This window comes from Folsomia candida, unplaced genomic scaffold (assembly GCF_002217175.1).
Source record: "Folsomia candida strain VU population unplaced genomic scaffold, ASM221717v1 Fcan01_Sc001, whole genome shotgun sequence".
NCBI lineage: Eukaryota > Metazoa > Arthropoda > Collembola > Entomobryomorpha > Isotomidae > Folsomia > Folsomia candida.
Window position 1 is genome coordinate 13,972,296 of NW_019091193.1, and position 24,935 is coordinate 13,997,230.

The 24,935-nt window shown below is 35.8% G+C and overlaps 1 protein-coding gene across 4 annotated transcripts; it reads left to right on the forward strand.

Annotated features, from left to right (window-relative positions):
- The first annotated feature begins 225 nt into the window (after nucleotides 1-225).
- Nucleotides 226-24,484, forward strand: LOC110854469. 4 transcript variants are annotated; one of them, XM_035859385.1, is made up of 6 exons: nucleotides 226-1,614; nucleotides 8,826-8,962; nucleotides 20,706-21,056; nucleotides 21,457-23,402; nucleotides 23,576-23,624; nucleotides 23,937-24,484. In XM_035859385.1, exons 3-6 carry the CDS (start codon nucleotides 20,831-20,833, stop codon nucleotides 24,146-24,148), a joined length of 2,433 nt encoding a protein of 810 aa, XP_035715278.1. In that variant the 5' UTR covers nucleotides 226-1,614; nucleotides 8,826-8,962; nucleotides 20,706-20,830; the 3' UTR covers nucleotides 24,149-24,484. The 4 variants fall into 4 exon arrangements, with proteins under 4 accessions (XP_035715278.1, XP_021958599.2, XP_035715285.1 ...); XM_035859392.1 differs by lacking the exon at nucleotides 226-1,614 and adding an exon at nucleotides 8,463-8,750; XM_035859390.1 differs by lacking the exon at nucleotides 226-1,614 and adding an exon at nucleotides 8,463-8,735.
- Nucleotides 24,485-24,935: the final 451 nt, after the last annotated feature.

Sequence of the window (24,935 nt, forward strand, 5' to 3'; positions counted from 1 at the left end):
GGATTATGAGGCCAAAGGAGAATGATGCTTCGTCTGTGCATTTCAGTCAAGTAATAATTTCTGGTCGTATTACATTATTTATGTACAAGTGGCATACAAAGCACAGTGTAAAAAGTCAAGGGATGGCAAGTGTAGCGACCGCACTTGAAATCTTTTTATGTACGTTATGCACCAGTCTTCTGCTACAGGTTTACTGCTAAATGAAATCAACTTGCAACATCTCACACCGTGTTAGTCGATAAAACAGCACTAGCCAGACCAGTCATCGTATCGTTACGTTGAGAGGAAAAGCCTTCATCTCGCGTATAAATTCTCATTCTGAATTTTTTCATAAACTGTACATAAGTATATTCGCCAGAAATAATAACAAGCCCAAAGTTTCGTGAAAACTTACTACCCCGACGAGTTCAGTGGTGTTATATTAATTTCAAATCCCATGATTTGTATCTTGAAGATATAATTCCTTCCTACTTATGCAGTATCAAGCCTGTAAATTTTAATTAAAAAATAATGTTTTAAAACGCATCGTCTCATCTCGTCTCAAGAAACGTGAAGCCAAAATCGAGACAAAGCACGGAGATAAAAGTAAAATTAAGAAGCAAGCTGGTTTCCTCTAATTCCTTGGTTGGTGGGATATGCATTCATCAAATTGAAACTGATTTAATTGTGAGCCGGTGGTGAGGTGAAGTTGTTCATCCAGTTTTGACTCACGAAGGAAGCAGCCAAAACTAAACAAGAGAACGCATCTTCCGCGTCATTTGCAGATCTTCTAAGTAAGCAACATATCACAAGGAAGACTGTTCATTCAACGCAACCAAAGGCAAACCGTGGTCAAGAAGATATGGATGTGCACTGAATTTTAAAGCATGACTTGAGCCAACAGGAAGACGTACCCGTCCACATTTTTATCAAGTGGTCGAAAACAAAAATAAAGTTTCCACTACCGCTAATTAGTCGGCAAACAAATATTTTACCTTCCCTTCCCATATGCCCTTCCCATATGCAATGTGCTGTACTGTACATTATGTTGCATACAAGGTGCAACAGCTATAAATTGACTAAAGAAAGGCGAAATTAGGCAGCCAGTCTTTTGCTTGAGAAAGACAGAAAAGTCACAAACCCAACTTGTTGGAATGCTTGTATGAAATACAATGCAGACTCTAAAATTATGAAGCTTTTATGCAACTTGGTGAAAAAAAAATAAATCCTAAATTTTGTGGTTTCACATAAGATTTAGTTGGAGTGATATATATATATTTGTATTTACATGTGTGTATGTAAATGACACTGCATGAAGCTGTTAATTGTTCAAATGAGCCAAACAACTTGTTGGAGTTTATGAATAATTTATGGAGACAGGTCAAACATTTTTGTTAAAATGCCCAAAAATTGGACAATATGTTACCTCTCCATTTAGTTGAAGGTTTGCGACTTGTGCTCCTAATCAGAAATTGGGAGTTTTAACACTTTCCAGATTTACTTCTTTTTAATACCAACATCACGCCGTGGAACAGAAGTCGTAGTGAATCGTTCAATTTCTATTCAGTCAGTGCAGTCATTCAGATGGTGTAACCTGAGAAGCTTTGAAGCTACATAAGTAATTGGATTCATTTAGTAAGTAATGTTTGTCTAATCGCATCGTCGTCCGTATACCGTAAAATATTCAATTATTATTTTTAGTCACTCTCACCTCTGTACAAATACGTAGTCTCTCTCTGTTCTTTTCATCATCTGTATTTGTCTATGCAGTATTTGATTTTCATGAAAATTATAGTAAATTCCATCAAGAAGTGATGTAACATCGTGGCACGATACATACATATACATATGCATGCATGCATATTTCTTCTTTAATAAACTTTTAATCATCTCTTTCTTTCAGATTGAATACAATTTGTACTCTTAATTGAATTATGTATTACAAATTACGCAATTTCTGATCAATTTGCGTGGCTAATAACCCATGCAATATTTGATGATGGATGCTTCTTCAGCTTTCTTAATAATATCCACGGTCCACCCGCTGCGCCGTTCTAAGTATTCGTATCGTATGTATGTATGATAGAACTGGTGAAGGCATTTAATTTTGGAGGTTTGGGTGTTAGATCAGAACTTCAAATGTATTCATAGAAATTTGAAGTACTACACCGTGATATTCATGAATCAACTGAAAAGTTTTTCAGAACTGAATACTGCGTTACGTGGTATTAATTCAAAGATTTTATTGATATGATATTTCATCACTCACTCCAACCCATTTATTAATTCCTTTGGACAATATATTTTTGATAATATTAAAGTGCAAAGTCAATACATGATATCATCGACAATCTAAACGTCTTATTGCCAACCTTTTTACCGATACTATTATGTTGCTAATAATAACAAACTATGCAACGCAGCTAAGCTTAAGGATACCATTAAATGTGTACATATATCGCCACAAGTGTTGACCATCATCGAGATTACCTTTTAGACTTCTTGGTGTGATTTTGATGTAATAAAAGGGTTGACTCTCCTGAGGGAATGCAATGACATTTTATGGTATTAAGCAATTCCTAACCACCACAACTATTTTCATTTCAACTTAGCATTAGTATTTGCGATGTATTGAATTATTTAAACTTTAAAAACATCTTAGCACAAGAAGGTGAGATCAGAAATTGCAACTTTAGACTAGATGCACATGCCCAATCTTCTGGCTAAATTTTAGCTCTCTTGGCTGCGATACACTCTCTGGCTTAATTTGGTATATTGGAAAGCATAAATAAGTCAAACTTGAGGTAATCATAACCGGTGGTGACACTTAGAGATTTGAATTGACATGCAAATCGGTAAGCGATTCGAGTTGGAACAAGGTATGTATATGACAGCATAAGAATATGCTTTAATTCAAGGGTTAGTTAACCCTGAATTTTTATTATGAACACGACGAGCAAGAAAAATATATTGATACGTAGCCATTCTATATGATCAAACAAATTCTTTATTATATGCTGAAGAACATTTGAGATGTTGAAAATCATCAATTCTACTCAGTGGCTGACAACAAGCAAAAGTTGATTCTTAATTATGAATTTCGCATTCTATTGTGCCTTACCTAGATATTTCCAAGTTTTTTAAATGAAGTTATCTCTACCATTTGCTAATTAGTGGCGCCATCATTAAATCTTTAATGTGGTTTTAATAACCAATGTGCGAAAGAATCACTGAATCATCAAACATAATCGCTTATCAAGATCTCAGCACATTTAACTTTGGGGTCAAGCTGAGATGATAAGGAAAAAACGACTTCGTTCTAAGCAGCGCCATTTAATCTAGGACGCGGCGATTGTGTCCCCTGCGGTCATATCATATCTGGACAAGATTACTTATTATTACGCTAGGCTTCCGTGTACTAAATCAAATGCATGTCACCGTGTATGGCTGTATATACACACTCATTTTACAGTCCTGGAAGGAATAACCATCTTTTATTCCAAGATTTCAACCCACACGTCGTTTTATCAAATTAGTTTAATCATCCATGTTCAATTATTTCGAGAAACCTCGTTGACGAGGTTGATAATTCAATTTTCTTAATTTAGTGATTGTGTAGGATGGATTGTTGGGTCAATTACATTACCATTACATACACTCATTACATTGCATCAATACATGGGTCAAGCAACATTATAGACGTACTTTATACTTTTATATAGATACTTTTGTGCCTATATGTGCGCAAAGAACCACTCAGCTATTAATTGATATTGATATTGTTGGTATTCTTGAGGTGCATATCGTACATGTAAACCTGGCTAAAGATGACATAAAGATTAGTCAATCCTGGGTGATTAGAGTTGCACTTGCTTCTGACTTTATCATCCATTATCATCCACTCATTGTTTTCCTACGCGGCTCAATAGGATGGGGATCGACTTGTTGGGGAGGCTCGATGTGTGTCTTATCGTCTTAAAGAAGCAATGTTTGATTTTGATTTTTTATCAATTTCATTTTTAAATGGCAGCCAATTCATCTGACAAGGCCACCATGCGCAGTCATTGCAGCAGCAACATGAAATATTGCAAAAGTCTACCTTAAACTTCCCTTAGTTATTATTGAATCAGCCCTTTTTGTGATGCTGGCTCAGTTTTCAATAACAATGTGAGTGTAATTACTGAATTGAAAACTTTTAATGAAGTCCATGTATGTACTGGGATGACAGGTGAAAGAAACGTCGTTGTTGTTGGTAATATGCTGTCTGATGGAAATTAAACTTGAACATGATTTTGTTGTCTATTCCGATGAAAATTGTTGGGTCACACAATATAAAATGTACACAACTTAATTATTTAAAAAGCTAATCAGGCAGGTTATTTAGAGAGGACACATATATGAAATCTGATACTTGTCCATTTTTGCTGGGTATTCTCTCTAGTTAAATCACTGATCTAGATAAGGAAATGTCATAATCAGAGAGAGAGAGTAGTTAAAACCTTAATGCGCGTACATATATTTGCATATTTTTAATGCAACATAATGGAGAAAATCGTCTCATCGTCAGTCATTTGAGTGATTTGTGGGAGTTGCGAGAAATTTGTGCGGCCGAAACTTCCTCCTCTAACTTTGACCCAGTTCAGTCAAACAGAGAGCATTTTGTAAGAGAATTGTCAAGCATCTAGAGCCAGCATAGATACGATTTGCAAGTCAATTTGGAGTGTCTTTGATTAAAGTCCATTTGGATTGTTCTTGATGACACTAATTGTCTTACAGCAATGAACCATTGTGAGATAATTAATGAGATTTAGATGCGAATTTGCTAACATCAGAATGCTTACATGCGTACAGTATGTATTCTTCTTGGTAAAAGCTCAGAAAAAATTAGTCGTGTAGCGTGTGTTCGTTATAAAAATTATTATTGATGTGGTGACAAAAGTTTGTGCAAGTTATATTATTATTAAACTCGGGAAATATCTGTTTTCCATGTGGGAGATTATATAAAGCTGATGCGTTACCTAAGTGTGATTTGTACAATTAAAACGGTTCCTCGTTGTCACTTGATCTCTCATTACTGTTCAAATTCTTGTAAATTCCCAAATGTGGTCTCGTCTGGCAAGCATGATTGCGTGTAGTTAATCGTAAGATTTGAACAAATTTGGTGGACAGCGCATGTAGCGATATTCAAGGACTTGCATCTGCATACGTATATCTGGCCCACATGTCTTGTCTACAAGATATCACACTTATACGGAATGACCGTTTAGTTCGGTCAATGCGCCAAAATGATATGTATGCATGCGTATACATTTCTGCAAGGCTCGCTGTATTGTGTCAACGATATTGCAGTGCCCATTTAGCATCCAACAGTCATCACCCTGTTGTTCACGAGGTTAAATATTAAATGTGATTTCTGAAAATGGTAGGATTCCACCCTCATCAATTCCTTCAGAACTTCGTGTAGCTCTTTTGTCTCTTTCAAAACGTAGTGTTGACTAATCTAATTTTCCATAACGGGAGACCATTCCCATTCGTATTTGGAAATCATCTCAAATGAATATCATTAACGCATTTAACAAACACTGTCTCATTTTGTCTCAGACGCGACCTCACACCTTTGCCTCTATAATAACCATCCTCCAACTTGTCCAAACAAAAGCATTAATTATCATCTGAAAGACGGTGGACAATAGATTCTTTCTGATTTATTATCGACTCATATGGACAAGATGCATATACGTCCCGTGTGTGTGGTTAAGTTTAAGAGCAACTTTAGGCAAACTTGTGTGCTAAACAACCTTAATTTTACAACTCGTAAAATGGATAATTACTCGACAATAATACAACTCAAAAATAACTTCTGTGAGTTTTCAAGTATCCATTTTGCATAACCTTGTCTACATAAAAGCGCGAAGGTGTGGTTCCACACAAATATGGTATATGCACACATATCGATTACAATTTTAAATGACAGGGCAGGGTATTTATTTGTATGCTTAGTGTGTAAATAAGAACTGCTTTTCATGAATAGATTAAAAATTCAATTCAAAGTAATATTTGTTCGTCAGAGATAATTTCCAGTACTAAAATATTATTGTTTTATGCCATAATTTGACTGATAATTGGGCAAAAGAGCTTATTTGCTTGTCATTAAGTCAAATGTGTTTGTCATCAGTTGTAATGATTTTAATTCTTTAATTACCCGAGCTTATTATGTATATGCCATATTATGGCTTTGGCAATGGGCATACATATAATTTTACAATTGTATGCATAAGTATTATTATTTACATGCATATCTCAACAGATTTTCGTTCAAGTGAAAATCGCTTCTATGTTGATAAGACATCTTGTAAATTAGTACAAATACTTGCATAAACAAAAGTGTTTAGTTAGTTGCTCAATTTTTGATCAAGGAAGCTTTGAAACGTGATTTTTTGTGTACTGAATAAAACAATCAATTCATCTTCACTGTGAATTACCTTGAACGAAATATGTGCACAACACACGTACAATCGAGTGATTTATTCTAGTTGGTCAAATATAAAATTAACCTCAACAAGGGCCATAATTATTATTACATGTGGAAAGCATATTAGGACCTCATAGGTACATACATACATATGTCCATACTTATGAGAACATGGTAGTGGCTCAAGAAGAAGCCCGTACAGTTCTGATCTGAAGATTAAATTGAAATATGGCAGCCACCTATTTACAATTAACATGTCATTCATTCAGTGAGAAGTGTGTGCAGAATTTTATTAAATTTTTCGCAAGTTATCTGGGTAATCAGTCAAGTAAATTTGGTTGACAAGGAATAGATACGTACGCCGCACAAAGATTCATTTGTAGCATCTTATTGTCACGTGCATTAAAACGACAACGTCGGTATGTAAAATTTTCTTTTGCTTTTTGTTGCTTAATTTAACATAATAAATCAAAACATTCATTAAAAAATAAGGAGCCATATTCTCATCCGCATTTCATTCATATTTTTTAACCAAGAGTCGAAAGTTTGGACGATACAATAGTTTCAACAAGTTTCTCGATATGTCAGAAATTTCGACGACATCCACAAGATTGAAAGCATCACAGTTTGGCATCTCGACTGAAACCATGAAAGATTGCATGGTTCACTGGTGACGATTTTCATTTTTGAAATCGCTACACAATGGAGAGGAACACATGTTATTTCATTTTGATAGAGTAATCATCGTTAAATCTATACATATTTTCGTTGTTAACTAACAATGCTCAATATCAATACTCGCATTCAATTCATTCCAAACACGTCGAGAGCCTTTCGCTTTTCATTTACTCTAAAAAATTGCTATGTATACACACACTTTTGCTCTTCACCATCCTCACATTCGCCCATAAACTACTCTTCCCAATTATTTTTCGCCCGTGTTCCTTTATCTTTGTTAATAAGATTGTGAGATTTGAATAAACGCAAATGCATATCAGCGGTGCTCGTAAGTAAATGAGAGCCTCGGATGATGTGTAATAATACATGCGAAATCAAAATTAGCGAACCCTTGCATTACGGTGATACCTATGATACTTACGTGTACCAAAAATGGTACACGTAAATATCTATGTAACGCTGCTTCAAGTTAATCGCGTTTGCTGCATCAAAGCACGTGCAGACATAATATAATTGGTTAATAGCAAACATGTAATAGAAAGTTTGAACAGCTCTTTGTGTACTAATGGCATTATTTCATATTGATGAAATAATAATAATAATAATAATAACTTGCACTATTATGGAATCCGAGGTTAATGAATTCAGAGTTGGTGGTAGATGTTGAAATGCATTGATGATGAGGGCGATATATCGCAGTCGAGTTCAAGATTAAAGTTCCTCCACGAAGCATGAAACGCACATAAAACAATTGGGCGAGACTGTTGAGCACATTTTATTTTTAGTGTGCGTGCCTACGAGGAATCTAATCAGAGTTCAATTCGTTTTCGCACAAAAACAATTATTCTTAATCTTAATGTCTCCGCCTCGGCTCACACGCCATTTAGAGGATTAAGTCGTATTGCATACACGAGAGACGCTTGTCAGTCGATAATGGCGAGTTTTATCTGCATTGGTTAATTCTAAATCCTTAATCTCCAAGAAAGTATACAAAGTTAAGTTCATATTAAATTGGAGATTTGCTCACTGTGGCGCTACAAATAAAGCACATTAATGCAATGACCAAGCGTTGCAAAATCAATTGAGCGAACTTTTCAAGAATTGGAATAAAAATAATCAAGGTGCTGCTTACTGACCGACGTTAATGAAATTTTTCTGTAATCTCTAATATTATGGATATTAGGTGGGAAATAGAGCATTCTTTATCGAATTTTGCCAGCAATAAATAACAAATTACAAAAAACGCGCATCATAAATATCCGTCGTCATCTTTGAACTTGATGGATTACAATGAATACGATTTTTATTGTACTGATTATTTCATATCACCATTTACGCAAACATATTAAAATAAAACTAAAAATATTTGGCCCGGAGACAGCAAACAATTTAAACCCATTTAATGTGATTAGATTTGATGATACTAATTTCTATGGCTCAGACAGTTACCCTTGACTTACAACTCGGGATTTGCGTCATTTGTCAACCTGAGGGATGCTACAAAGGTCCCATTCATTTTGGCCGAAACTTTGTCGAAATTTTACATCTGAGGATTAATAAAGCAGGCAATGAAATTGCACTGCACGTCGTAATAAATTAGTTACATGTAAATTATAACTAAGTAAATACATTCATACTATTTCATACAACTTTTGGTCATTTGCATTTACATTTTGTAATTTTTGAATTATTGTAGGAAATAAATCCTAGCAGTCCCAGACGTCCTGCACGTAAAGAAGAGGATTCCTCAGCTACTGTCATCACTGCCGAAATAAGTAGCGTGTGACGGTTGACATTGAACGAGAGTGGACCAGTTTCTACACCAAAATTATCGTAAGTTAAATGTCGGTGTCGGTCACCGAAACTCAAAAGTTAATTATTGTTAAGGAAGAGCAGCAGCAGATCTCTTATATTATAATTAAGGAGCGTCCGTTTCAATTTCATTTTTGCATCTTATTTACTACTTGCCACATAGTAAGTCAGTCTCACGTCGCATATAATCACTCAAACAAGAGGTCGGCCTGTGTGTGTGTCAAGTTGAGTAATTTATGTGTTTTACTGCAAAATTTCTCTCTAAAATTCAGGTTTACACGGCATATTAGCGCTGCAGAGGAGTAATAATACCGAATGATTTGTATGTTTGCTTGCTGATTTCAGGTTAATTATATTCCTTAAGTAGTGTCTACGTTTAACCTTAAATTATTATTGAGGTTTGGTTAGAGTTTTACTTTCAACCATCAAGATGAAAAGCGCCGCAGAATAAGTCCAAGTTTACCAATTTCCATTAAACATTTTAACAGCACAGCCTAAAATTAGTCCTAATCCACAAAAAATAAGGATAGAATAGAAACCTAACCGTTCTATTTTCAGATTATACAAAGATACGTAGATATCACTGCTTTTGCGTTGTCTTTGAGTAAACCATTTCCCATCTGTCATGCAACTCTTTGATAGCGCATACATAAAGTAGTTAACTGAAGTAAAGCTGCATATGTTTCAGCTCAACCGGCCAAGATCAGCTTCAATTAAAAGACTTATAAAAAGCAAGCAATTCAAAATAGTATGCAGTCTGTATAATGCAGGCAGAATTTAATTAGTAAATAATCCCTATAAATTGCACATTTTAACTTCAAAATTTTAGTCAAGCGCAGCAAAATGCATTTATTCGCGTGCAAGGGTTAATTCTAAATTGTGGATACACGAATCAAATCTCCTTTATTTGATTTAAATATATGTAATAAGCAGCACAAATTACGACACACTCTCTCTCGCTATATATGTGCATACAAGCAATACGTAACACTCGTGTACCATCAAATACTATGTGATTTTGGTGAACGGACGTCCTTAGAAGGAACACTTTTACCAACAGGACTCTTCTCCACGTGGAATTCTTTATTAGCCAAGTGGCATTGTCTTCTTAAAGGATATTACTTTCCTTGGTCTTCCCAAATTTATTGGGCAAAAGTAATAAATGTCTCAACACACCAAGAAATCCGTCGCCACTCATACCAAATTTAAACTGATTTGATGGACTTGGAGTAAATAGGTTTCAAGCAATTTGGCACTTAAATATATGCATCTTGGACGCATTTATATTTTTTAAGTACGCCCGTTTATTTAATACCTAATTGGCGACTGACTATCAATGTCAGTATCGAACAAAGATATGCGTTATTCCGATCAGGGACTTATAAGATCATTGCAAAATGCCTTTCTACGTAGGTTGAAATGATCTTGTAAACAAGCTCCAAGTATGGATACTAACATGTAACATTTCAATATGCATTTTTCTGCTAAAACTTATTCTTAATACAGACATTAAAATTCTTGGTGAATTTACAAATTTATATTCCGTAAAGAATTTCTGTCATAATAAGTATGCAAATTTTTAGATTGAGCTTATGGAATCGTCATGTCCGACAGTGTGCTAGGGGACGAATCATTGAACCGATTTTGACCAACTTACAATTAGTCTTAAGATCTCTAAAATACGTTTGGTGAGCTTGATGGTCGGCACGGTGGGTCCAGTGGTTGACCGGTGGAGGTCATTTAAGTGGTGGCGGTAAATAGTATACAATTTTATAAACTGATCGAAAAAACCTGAAATTTGTCATGAAGGGGAAAGCGCACATTAGATCAAATGAGTAAATCTTTGCACCAGGTAGTCGAGCAGGGTAGAATCTATGCTGGGAGAATAGATCCACAATAACATTGGCACTTTTGTAAAATATTGGTCTGGGTGTCTCTAAAAATAAGATAAGCAGAAGAATGCCTCGCTACATACATACGTCAAGTCCGCAGTCTTTATTATCATTAAATTTCACAATTGCAGATTTTCGTAAATACATTTCCGATAGCCAAACATTTCAAGATAAACACAGCGGAAACTTTATTTAGAGAGTTTATGGTCGCCTGTTGATTGACAAATTTTGATTCACATGGTTTCGACCATCCAGCTTAAAACTCTCCCAATTTCAACGATATTATCCGTAGCGCCTTTTTTATTCCTTCCTTGACTTTTGTCCGAAACTGCTTATTCATTCCATTCGATTAATTAAACATACAAATTTGCATGTACTTGTAGAATAATTCCATTTCTGACGAGAGAGTGTGAGTTATGAATTTAAAAATCTCTTATCACATCAGAGTTTCTAACGTAATCTGTTCTTGGCTACACCAGCATCTCCTGTTAGATTATGTCCGCTAAAAATATCCGATATTAGCACTTTCTAATTATAAACAAAGGGTCAAACAAGTTTAGTAAGCAGCAGCTGAAACCAAAAACATTTAGCAGAGGTACAGACTTATTTATTGAGGAATGTCGTTGCTGAGATATATCAGACCCAGTGCAAAAGCTGTGTCAACCGTGATAATGAATGTCTATTTAATGATTTTTTTGCTACACGATTAAACATTTAGAAAAATGTTTATATTTTCCATATCGTAACAAAGATCTGCATGCATAACAGGACAGGATTGACAGGAGCGAGGCATTGGTTTGACATAATAATGAGGCAAGATAAAAATTATGATGAATAGGAGATTTTTCTTGCATTTTGTCACGTTTCCACAAAACCCATGATGTTTGTTCTTTTCTTGGTACAATTATTGTTGACACTCGAATTTTATAATGAAAATCTAATAGATTTCATGACAATAAGAAATGAGTTAACGCTGTCTTGTTAGTATTCAATGCCAACTGACACCAAACCACAAATCAAGGAGTCAAACTACTCAAACGGAAATTCTCATTTAATCGTACGGTCCAAGTACAAATACAAAACAAGTGTTTGTTGTTGACAACTAATAAAAGAGTTATCCAATAACTTTAGCAAGGCTTAACTTCACCTAGTCAAGTGGCAACAAGCAAAAAATGAATGAACAAAGTGTACTTTTACCTTGCGAATGGACTTTGTCGTATTTGTAGTGCAACTACTTATTCATTTCTACGTGTGTAAGTATGTATACAACTCCACGTTTGAGATAATTAGTGTCCACCATCGTCTATCTATTTAAACACGTATACGATTGGTTCCCCATAAAAATAATGAAAGTCATAACATTGCACATCCAATTATTGTCCTGTCATTACATTTGACTGATTTCCTTTGACGACATTCAAGATTCGGTAAATAATGTTGAAAATTCAACTAAAATAAATAACGAGCTATCAACTCAATAATATAACCAGCTTGATAAGAAAAGATACACTCTTAAGATTAATATGTGTGAGGTTGTCCTTGGTGTGGTAAAAATAGAAATAAGTACGTGAAAAATTCTCTGACTAAAGATATTTTATTAAAAGTAAAGTTGACATCTACAAAAATTCTAAATCTGACGACACCACAACTCTTGCAAAAAGCAGCTTCAACCAACCAAGTTCTATGATTAAAGTCTCCTTCGGAAAAACTTTCAGTCTATCTGTAGAATAACCCCTATTTTCATCAATAGTCCACAAGTCAGCATGCTGTGGTGGTCAAGAATGTTATCAAACTTCCAATTTTGTCCCTTTCTTCATTCTTCATATTCTTTCACAATTGTTATCACACAAATTTGGAGAATTATAAAAGTGCCAGTTGAATAATTTTTGATTAAGTAAAAGTAGACAAAGACCTCAAAGCAGTCGCGGACACGACAATTATGCACAAAATCTTCAATTCAAAATGTTTTGCAACCAAATGCAGATAACTTGGCAAAAATTAAGCTTCTTTAGCATTAAAACTCGAAAAACTCATTAGCTCTCCTAATTGACTCGTGTAGAGCAAGGTGAGGTTATGGGAGAAGGGATACATCATATTAGATAAAAGCAAACCCCAATCCTCCACTGGTTCAATCATTTTATCTTAATTGCTATAAATGAGTGGAATTGATTCATTATTTCAGCTATGAATAATAACAGCGGTTTTTATGTACATACACGCATTTAAAACATGTACCAATTTTCAATCATCATTTACCTTGGCACAAAGAATAAGAGACGGTTAGAATTGGACTGCAATATGTTTAACGTTATTTTTCACAGAAAGTTTTTTCTACCAAATAATGCAATTTTACAATAATAATTATTGTTGAATTATGAAAGTATTTGGCTGAATGATGTAGCGTCCATTACAAGAAAATAATGCTTAACAACTTTTTGATTGCTTCCAGTCCATATGCCAAAATAATTTGACAGACTTCCCGTTGTTACAACCAGTCGTGGCATCATCATGATACTAATTTATTGTATTTGTTCGTCACCAATATTTTGTCAGTTGCACAGTCTTCTTTGCCGCATATCATTGTGGTTGGATTTTCGTAATTTTGTGTAAAAATGGTGGTGAATTGACCAAGAACAATTTCATATTTGATTGAAAACCATTACATTGTGATTCTTAGATGCCTTGTGCAATTCATCAATTATTTAATAATCATAACTACTGGTCGACTCGTCTTATGGTGTGAATTGCGATGGATCTTGAGCATGAGCTTCTGCAAGTTTTTCGTATTATTTACTCTTCAAGCTTCTAAATCTGTGCCAGCTTGTGCTATTACTTTATAATTGACAGGAAGGTAGACACACAGTGTTGCTGAGTTGCATTCCACCAAAAAAATTTACGACTTGCTAAATAACAGCAGCCATTCGTCAACCTGCATTTCAGCCGTCAGAAAATGGACCAAAATTGATTTATATTCATCTGTGCTCGTACATTTTGAATGACGGGATAGTATTCGTGTGCGTGTGTGTCTCAATTTATGCATTAGAATATGTAGTAGTAGTGAATATGTAATAGTGGTAATATCGTCGATCGGTCAAGCATTTTGCAGGAAATGATTTTGACTTGAAGGTGCAAACTAAATAAAATGAGCAGGTGTAGTCAAATAATGAGTTTGGTGGCCTGAGCTTCGTTGCGTAAGTAATAAGGCTTACACATCGCCTGCATATTATCGATATTCAGTTCAACATTTACGACTTTGTTGTCTTGTCGTTCTTGCATGTACGTAGAAGAAATACGTACAGATTAAACTTTAGTCAGCCTATTTCATGTTCGATTTGTTCGTACATACCTATGCAAATATTCATTGTTCACGAATTCAAGTCATCAGGACAAGGCATGGGATACTATAAAAGCATGTGTATGTTAGGGAACCTGCAGGGTAATTGGAAATTGAATTCATTATAAAATATTTACGGTGGATTGGATTAACGAACCAGCTGTTAATTAATTGTTTAAACAAAATGGCAATCTTGTCGTTAATTTGGGTTCAAGACAATCTGAAACTTGTAAGATTAGGCTTGTATGAAACGCCACTGACTGTGACGCTGGTACATAAAAGAAGCAACGGAATAGAGCATCTCATACGAAGCTCAGCTACATGTGTGCACAGATAATAGAAGAACTACCTCCAATTGAATTCCAATAATACACACCAACTGAATTAGACCTTCATCCACTCACGTAGTATCAAATAAATCACATCAGATGCTTCTAATTTAAATGCAAACGCACCGTAAACCAATTTGACGACTGTTTTTTTTTGTTTTTATTGCGATATACCCACTTTTAATTGTTGCAAACTTTAAGAGACAATTATTATCGCTCTTGCTCAATTTTCCTCCTTCGCTAATATTTACATAGATATGCAAACAAAGGTTTAGGTTTTCGGTACCCCCAATTTACACAGTAATTTACGTAGTATGTAGATATGCATATGTATGCATGTACACAAAGTGATCAAGATTTGAATTCAGACTTTCAGGTATTTTTCGAAATTTCGATTGCAGGTTGAAATTGCAGCAGGTGGTATTGTTGGAAAGTCTCTGTTGTTTTCAAGCAAATATGTATAACCAACTTGAAATTTGACATGCTCTATTGTACACTTTGTACGCAGCGTTTTATTTTATGCAATTTTGTATTTTGATTCATCAGCCTGAAGCTCTGATTTTTCATTTACATTTATGTCAGATTTTTAGTAGTGGTCTCTGGTAGTGGGGAGTCGCGGTCGGACAGGACAAGCCATCATTTTCCGTGATAAATGTACGTACTCCACTCATTCTTCATGTTGCTGTCATCTTCGTTGCTGTTACGGTTTTGTTTCATTTATGATGACCATTGTGGGAAGGGTTTTGTAACGAAATTGTGTCAGTAGTGGATTTGAATTTCGTAAAGCCCGACATTACGCCTGTATTTTAAAAAAGAATGACTGACGAGATAAATACGAGATCATGTAGTCCTCAGTCTTGTTTTAATGTTTGTTATTTCTCTTGCTCCATTTACAAGAAAAATTTCAGCCGTTATTGTTATTTTCAATTATTTTTCATAGTAAGTCGACTTCACCATCCTCAAATTATTTAATAACTAAACAAATTATGTCAATTTTCTGGGGGATTGGTGTCAACCAATTGTTTATCGGACCATAAGACCATAGTACCTGTACCACATATTATCCTTCCCTGTGTGCATAGTGTGGCCGTGGGCAAAGCGTATTAACTTGAATTTAAGAGTTCGGGTTGTATGACGTCATTTTCATTTTTAATTTGATCAAACAAATTGTGATACATATGAAACTCATTCTCCTGATCCTATCGATGTGTGTGGGGGCGAAAATTTAGTAATAAAACTACTGCACTGTACACCACCCACCAGAACTTGAAACAAGAATAATAATATGATTTACATTACTGATAATTAGTTTTATCAGTCTTCTACAGAATTGCAAAGTCTATACATCTAATCATTTTTAATGGTTCTAGTATTTTGTGCAAGTCATAATTCTACATTATAGAGGCTTTAGAGACACAAATTATTAAGAATTATATAAGTAAGTTGATACGTGTGACAAGGATGCATTTTAATTTACAGAACTGTGTACCTCAGGCCCTTCTTATGAAAATAAAAAATTCGGTATTCTCTACGAAGAGGGTAAATTAATTATGTCACGATAATGTTTTGAAAATGTGCAGAGATAAACACGACCATGCATGTCCAACTAGTGGTCCTCCTCATTCTCCGATTTGAATATCTGTTCCATCATGTTTGCAATCACGTTATTCTTTAGCAAATTGAGGTCCACTCTACTTTTATTTGAATATTCTGAGCTTACTCTCTGATAACTTCCTTTTCAACTTTTCGCATTTGCAACATTTATAGATGAATGAACACATCGATGATAATGGAATGACCGTCTCACAATGTCTGAATAGCAGTTATTCACCAACGTTAGGACGTGGTCTTATTTTGTGTGTAAATAGTTTCAGACATCAGGCTTTTTGAACATGATAAAGATTAAATCAAAAACCTCACAAACGAACATTAGTTTGCACTTAGGAACGAGACTAAGGATTCAGCAGCGTGTTTATTATACACATCCGTAATTTTGTTATCTGGTGTTTGATGTTTTTATCAGTCATCATCAATGGAACATTACTAATAATAATAAAAATCCTAATTTGAGTAGGATCCCTTGTCTCCCATCATAAAAAGTGGGCGAAAACGCATCTGTGGGGGCCGTGTTTATTTTACGAGCAGCAGCAATAAGTACAACCTAGCATTAAGTCAAGGATTACTAGTTGTTTAGGCGGTTTATTTGTCAATTAAATCGGATGTAAGCCAGGAAGAAAAACAACGGGGGTCCACATTTGCAAGATTAACTTTGATTTTAAAAGTAGTATCGCATTATGTCCTCCCCAATTTTTATGCCGGTCGGTACAGTAATTCTACACATGCATAGAAAATGCATTCATGCTACCACGAAGCATTGCCATTTCTACGCTACTTGATGAAATGTGCCGTTAAGATGCTGAATTTTAAATGGCATTAGCGTCGTATGGGGTGTATTTAAATCCTTGGTTGGACCACTCAGGGTTCGGAACTATACATAAAACGGAAGCCTGACCCTGTGTGTGTCGCTCGCACTCTCTTTCTGTCGTGATAATCAGCACTTATTACAGTTTCATCTATCACTGGTTCACGCTGTTTCATCAACAGCATACACATCGTTAATACAAGTAAAAGCGTTTCCAAAATATGCATCCAGGGTACGGCCGGAAGAGTCATCTGCAAATTAGAGGAAAAAATACTGGTTTCAGTGGTTTTTCATTTGTAAGTACCATTCGCATTTTATGACGTTTCTACAGTGTCACATTTCATTTATCGGGAACTGACGAATTGTCAAGCATGTACATACACACAAAATGTCGAAAAGAAGAAGAAACACATAATGGTTTTGGATGGTTGCAGTTCTGAGAATTTCTTGCACTGCTGAGAGAACCAGCACGAGCACAAGTTGAGGTTATGTACGTTTCGACGATTATTCTATTATGCAATGTATTGAAATTGAATTGAATTGAGTGTAATGCAATATATTAAGTCGCGTTAAGTGTGCGGCAAGATCAGATTCGTGGCTTGATTATCCCATGATCTCCTGGTGGTAACGGGGTGTTATTGTCCTCCGACATTTTACAATTGGCAATTGCTTTCTGTCCCTGGTTGGTTGGTTGCTGGTTGGATTGCATATCACCACATCACTCCACGGTTGGATAAGGCTTGGATTCATCTTCTCCTGCAGATTTCGTATGTCATCGCTTCCTTTTCTTTTCTTCGCGTAATTGGTAACTAATGTAGAAACATGTTTTTTTCGCGATAGATAAGTAATGCAATTTGCTCATCCGCAGTGCAAAACGGCAGGAATGGTAGCGAGTATGTCGGTTGGAATATATTAGTACGCAGTCGGTTCAGGTTTTTAGACGAAAGATTCATTGTGTATAATTCTACGAGAAAATTGCTCTTGCCGGTTTGATATCACATAACACCACCATCATCATCTACACTGAATAATACCTCATTTTAACGGGTTTTAAAAACTAGGTTTATTATCAATAAGAAAACTAGCTAGAATGAATGGAGGGGAACAATGGGAACTCGCTCTTGGACACATCTGTATTATTACAGATACTCGGTTCCATCCATGCAAGACTAATTTACATTATGAGAAATTTCGTCACATTCGTCAAAAAATCAAAATCTGAACATTTTATTTAAATATTTTTGTGTATAATAAATCATTTCTTGGTCGTTTTACTTACTAATCATGTAATTGAGGATGTCTGAATCTACATATATTTCTTGCTGGAGTAAAGTCAAGTAAAATCACACCGACGAATATGTAGTAAACAAATTTCACCTGTCCAAATTAGTGTAAAAAGTTCAAGCTAACGTATAGCTTGTACATAGTTGTGAAGTATATTGGCAAGCCAAAACAACGAAGGTCATTATGTTTTCATTGTATTTGGAAAAAGTTTAATTTTCTTAATCATTTAATCTTCTAACAAGACACGACTCATTCAGCCAACCATAAAAAATAGCATTTAATGAGGCGACCAATCAATTTAAATCGAATCTAGATCAACAGGGTAAATGTACGAAATGAAGGATTTACACAATGGGACAGCAAAACTCTGCCCTATATAAATTAATGACAGATCTGTACAAAAAGACATTTGCATACTAGGAGTCAATAAGCGACGATTGATGGGAAATTTTTATGGTTCAACACTTTGAGAAATTGCTTGTGTGGTCTATGTTAATAAGCTATTTCTACCTCTACCAAAAGGCATATTTATATGTACATACATACAACTTCCTCAGCTAAATGTGAGGCAAAATAGAATTTGAAATGCCATAATTTATGTAGACACCGCAACTCAATTATGTGCGTATGATACGACTCGTTGGGTGGTTTGGCTTTCATTCATTCATTGCTCGATTGCAAGGGTTTACACGAATTGTGCTAAAAAGAATCCAAATCCAACACTAAATCAGATTGAATTGACATAAAAATTAAAAGAATATCACGATCAGAATTTTTAGCTCATTAGCTTAAAGACCTCATACTGATTGCGAGCCTTCAATATTTTTGCACCCAAGTGAGCATACGTTCATCGTCAGCCACTATTTATGATCTAACGGCGTCGTCATACATAAGTACATGCATTCATTCGCCAGCTTTGCCAAATTTATCATTTTTATTGTCGATGATAAGTATTACATGTGCTAGTTGTCAACAGTCAGTACAGTTGTCAGAGTATTATGACCACCTTTAACCCTTTGTTGTTAAGTATGCACCCTCGTAAGTGCCATAATTACACTAGAGACATTTTTGTAAATAAAATAAATATGTAATTTGGTACAAGAAGCAATACAAGAAACCGTCATTCTGACTGAATGGCTGCATCTTATCGCTATCTTCATTAGTCCCTATTACAATTTGGAACTTCATTGTTTTTACCAGATTTTAATCAGAATCAAAACTCCAATTTAAAATGAATGTTATAGGATACATTTTTGCAAGTCATAATAAGCAAACATTTAATATTTCGTGAAACGCCGAATTTCACTTTCCTCTTAAGTACTGAATTATCGATTATGGACTTTCATTTTAAGTTTTAACTCCGTCCGTTGGTGCCACAAGAAACAATCGCTTTGTAACAGTGAGATATACGTCTTGGCATTTATTGCTTTGTTAAAAATTCCCTCTCATCTGGGAAAACAGGTTTCAATTTTTTACAAAAATTATTCGTCACGCAAAATAATCAATCTATGTACGTATCATTGCGTTGGCTGAAGTTATACGACTATTTCGATTGAAAAAACTTGTCAAACAATGATATCGCACATGGAAAAATGATGTGCTTAGTTTACAAGACATCAAAAGTTTCACTAAGGTCACAAGGGGCTTAATCAATTGTCTAACTTCTGTGTTGTCCCCGTTTCAAAACAAAACAATCCTTTTCAAGTGCAGCAAACCAAATGGAAACGTGGTGGCCTGTTGCATACGTGCAAAAAGTGGGAGCATCATTATATAAATTACGGTCAAATTGAGCATCGCAGTGTCCATCAACAAATTGTGGTGACTAAATAAATGATTATGCTATACGGTAGGTAAATGCATATGAGTAGAAATGCTAAGGATAAGGTAATGCAAATGTACATGCCACTATTTGTCACGTACAAAATAAGTGTAGCCTTATTACGGGTTCCTGATTTTCCCCATCAAGCTCACGCTCATTCATGTACGACGAAATCTCAGGTATACAATTTGCGAACTAAAGATGTGCATGCATGTTAGATAAGATTCGGACCATAAATGATAACTAGATAATTCATTTGAAAAACAGACAGTATTGCCAATAACCCAATTTTACGCGATATTTTCGTATTTATTTGGATTATTATGGATTAAGATTGACATCTTATTTTTTACAATTCTGAGAAAATTTTGTAGTTTGCTAAGTGTTACACTTTCGATGCTAATCGCCACACAAAATAAGTTACGTTCTTGTCTTGTCACGTAGTTTGTCGTCCGTCACACACAAATTCCTCCCCTGTGTTCTTGTATCAGTAATGAGTTGCACAACCAACTTTCCCATTCACCCACGTAAAGAAGCAAGTCCAGTAATTTTAAATTGTTTTCCTATCAATGAACAAACTGAATAGAAGATGATGCAGTTCAGAAACATGAGCATGCAACAATAGTTTCCGCTCTTCTTCCATATATTACGCCAATTTCTAAGAATTACGTTTTAAATTTTCAGAAATTGTCGATCCGTGGAGAGGTTGGGACATGCACGGCTGAAGGATGTGAAAAGGAGACACGACAGCCCTTGCAACCATATTGAGTCACACCAGGAGTATTGAACAACAGCGGAAACGTGTAACGATGAGACTTTTCAACCGACGGAAAGAGATGGAATTTGATGACCCACGCCTCGTTGGAATGTCGCCTTTGAAACCCACCGAGGAAATTATCGGAGGGCAAGCTCCCCAACTCAACAAATCGAGTCGAACCATGCCCACACTAACGGAAGAACGACCAACGACAGAAGGTCTGCTGCCAGCAACGTTCAAAAGGCCTCAGCAACCGGACAAGTGCAAAATGACAAATGGCAAGTCATTTATCATAAAAGCTATCCATTAAGTTATTACTGAAGGGCGAATTCAATCAGGTGGTGTCTGTATATGCATTTGCATATATTCGTATGCTGCTACTTGATCCGTAAACCTGCCACACTCCATTTTTGGGCTTTCACTCTTCTTGGTCAAAATAAAATTGCTTCACGGAAACTTACAATTAGTAACTTGTTCTGCTGCCTACTTGCTAAATTAATATGCAGACAAGTGTTTTCCTCAGTTGGCCAGTCCATTTGCGTCATACATGCTAATCATTATTCAAAGCTTTACGATATTGAGTTTTGCCCAAAAGTAAAAATTTAATGTGAAACACGAGTAAATATTTAAATACCATATGGTCGACACATTAAACATTACGTGTTTTTAATCCAACAGTGTCCACGTGGAAAAGAGTGGCCCGACCATGGGATTCATTGCGAAGATCTGAATCCTCGGATCAGTTGAGCAAATCCGTGATTTCTCACAGAAGGAAAACTTTACACTTTCATCCGAATTCTGAAGAAAACATTAAATTTGAAGACCAAGAGGAACATGTTGCAAGAATCGCAATGTCTGAAAGAATCGACCCTCTTCGTCAGCAACAACACGATACAATGTCTTTGTCACCAAAGCGAAAAATAGGTCGGGTTGAATCCCTACGACTTTTATTGTCAAAATCTAACAGGATTTATCGGGGAAGATTTGTCAATTCCAAGCAAGATAAAGGTACAATGACAACCCAAGATCTCAACTGTGATTTGAACGACAACAAGTTCCAGTTCCCTACACTTTATACTGAAAATGATGAGATTTTCCACTCCAAATATTCTTCCATTTCGTCCCTAAAATCTGACACAATTTTCAGCCCTTTGTCAGCCATGAATCAATTTCGAAGTAGATATCAACTCCCAAAAGCCACAAGCTGTGAGAATCTATCCATTAAAAATGGAAATCAGGGCAGAACGCTGCCAGGCTATAGGGATATGTCCACGTCAACAACTCCGTTTCTGGATTCTTCATGCTTCTCACCACAACAAACTTTTACCACACAAACGACGAATACCAAGCGGTCCTCATTTCCACACGACTACATCATAAGGTCAAGATTATCCTCTTTACAGGAAGAACCTAAAAAATGCCCAATAAAACCTCCTCGAGTATCACTTATTCAAAAGCAGGACCACACTCAAAACTCGTGTTCATTCGCGTCAAATTTCGTACACAAAGGGTTTCACCACAGTATGGGAAATCTGCTATCATCGACCAAGGAAGAGGGTCATCACTCATCAGCCGTAGATTGTGAAGACGAAGTAGAAAGTGTCTGCCGGATATTCAGCGACCATATCGACGACCCACTCAAGCAAATCCGTATTGATTTACTGCACAGAAATCCATCCGAAATTGATGAGCAGATCCCTAGCCCTACATTCTGGGGACGAAGAAGCTACTCCATCGGAGATATGCTGGCTGACAAGCGCAAGGTTGGCAAATCTAATAGTGGGAATTCCAATGGAGTAGAAGAAAGTGGGTATGACAGCGACTCTACGAGAAATGGACACGAGTCGCCTAGGAATTCTGTCAAGTCTCCAGCATCGTCGGAAACGGAGGCCGACAACATTGATCCAATCAAAGAAGAATGTTCAACAATTAACAAGAAATCCGAGACGACGTCTTTGGATTCTCAAACAGGGTCCACCAATGATAGTGACACCTCTTCTGGGGGTTCATCATCGTGTTCATTTCCGGCCAGTGGTGGCTGCTTAATTACAATTAATACGATTAATAGAAACCCCAAGTTTAGATCGTCCTCTGTCAATGGGTTTCGAAAAGGCGAAGACGGTTCAATTATAGAAGTTACTTCTGAAATAGATCAATCAGAAGACGTGGACTTTTACTCCCATGCAACTGATGGAGCCTTGGAACAGGTCAAAGAAAGAAAGACGACAGACTCAATTGCACAAATGGAACCCGCAGACCATGTGACAATTGGTTATCAAGAATCAAGTGGTTCAAGCGTATTTGTCAGTGATGGGGGGACAGAAGAGGAGAAATCAAAATCGAGAACGAAGGTGGAAGAATCTGGCGAAAAGTTCACCACTACCCTACCAATTAAAAAACCCATGTTGAATGATGTACAAAAAGTTTCCTCTGCTCCTTCTCTGCGACTAAGAAATCGTGTTCGAGACAAGGACCGTGAGTGGAATTCTATAAAACCAAGCAGATCAAAGTCTCTTTGCCTGTCGATTTTCACGGTCAGCTTCAACAAGGGGCCGAGAAAAAAGAGTCTTGGTTTCTCTATAATTGGAGGTTCAGATTCACCCGTTCCAGGAATATTTATCAAGGTGATTCATCAGTTAAATCATGTTAAATCTGAACTAAAAATATGATTGGTATGATAATACTGAACAAATTCGTTAAGAATCAATCGTAGCCAATTCTAATTAATTCTAATCTGTAATTTATCTTTGAGGATGAGTACATGTTATTATACTGTTGTTATATTATTATTTTGCAGCGGATTTTCCCCTATGGACAAGCCTCTGAAGAAGGGAGTATAACGGAGGGTAAGAACTAAATTCGAAACGATGCATAAATCGTCAATGTTCATGCACTTTCAATTTCATTGTTGCTCACACTGCTGAGGAGATCTAGCGTCCAAAGCGATAACTTTGGAAAGTAGTTGGCATAGTTGATTGTTGATTTTTCCTACAGAAGTCTTTCAATGAAATCGTTTGCTGGTTGGTCTCTGTTATAAATTTCATCATATTTTTTATGTTGTGCCATAATTTATTCTGTGCAGTGCGTTGTGTCCCATTTTTATGATTTTGTAATATGCAAATGTCACTAATGTAATAAACCAACCTTTGTTTTTATAGGGGATGAGATACTGTCAATAAATGGGCATCCGCTTGCAAATTCCACCCACGCGGAAGCCTTGCTGCTTTTCAAGAGCATAAAAACCGGGGATATCTTGCTTGAGGTTGCTCGAAGAGAATTCTTGGCGTCCAATACGAGCCAGACGACGCTCAAACGCCAGTACTCCCAGCTCAGCTCCAAGTCGTGCGAACAGCTTCACAAGGCTTACTGAAAATTGTCTGCTCTCATTTATGGAAATGCAGTTAACGTTTGGGACCAATCGTGTTTATAGCTTAAAAATAAATGCACAAATTAATTAATCAGGTCAATTAACTAATTAAGTCTTTAACGTGTTTATTATTCTTTATTCCAGTAATAAATATGTGTGTACATACAGCCGTGGTTGAGTAGTAATGAAGAGAATAAATTGAGTTACCACTTACTTCCGTCCTGTTTTAAAATATTAAATTTTATTTAAGATCTATGTATTTATAAGGTGTCAACAAATGTGATGCAGTTAATTAAGACAAAAATGATATTAACTGCTAATAAATCTTGTTTAATTGAATTATGTATTTGCTAGTATCACTGTATTTCGACGCTTTCGTGACATCCCCAGAACCAAAGTGGCATTGAAATTCAATTAATTCAGAATTTCAAAAGGACACTGTACCAAATAATTTGAATGACATCTCAAGTTAATTGATGCATATCTCAATTACAGATAATGTCCTACCACTAATTGTTCGAATGCATATTTATGAACATACGTCCTCGCTTGGGGTATGATGCCTTAATCATTAGGAAGTGCACGTCAACATATAAATGCTCACTTACCTCAGTTAGTGGATTATGCAGTAGGAAAGATAATCATGGAGGAGTGATTTAAGGGCGTACCATCGACCATTGTTCAGGATTTAGCATGACCTTGTTTATACGACATAATTTGATGATGACAAGTTCAGCCTCGCACAAACTATTGTATATGAATATTAAAATTTGGATATATGAAGTTTGAG

What these genes read in the sequence shown, in the direction of transcription:
- LOC110854469 (XM_035859385.1), top strand. Translation starts at nt 20,831, where the DNA reads ATGAGACTTTTCAACCGACGGAAAGAGATGGAATTTGATGACCCACGC. An exon ending in CAAGTGCAAAATGACAAATG is followed by an intron (nt 21,057 to 21,456) that starts GCAAGTCATTTA and finishes TTAATCCAACAG; the next exon opens with TGTCCACGTGGAAAAGAGTG. An exon ending in TTCCAGGAATATTTATCAAG is followed by an intron (nt 23,403 to 23,575) that starts GTGATTCATCAG and finishes ATTATTTTGCAG; the next exon opens with CGGATTTTCCCCTATGGACA.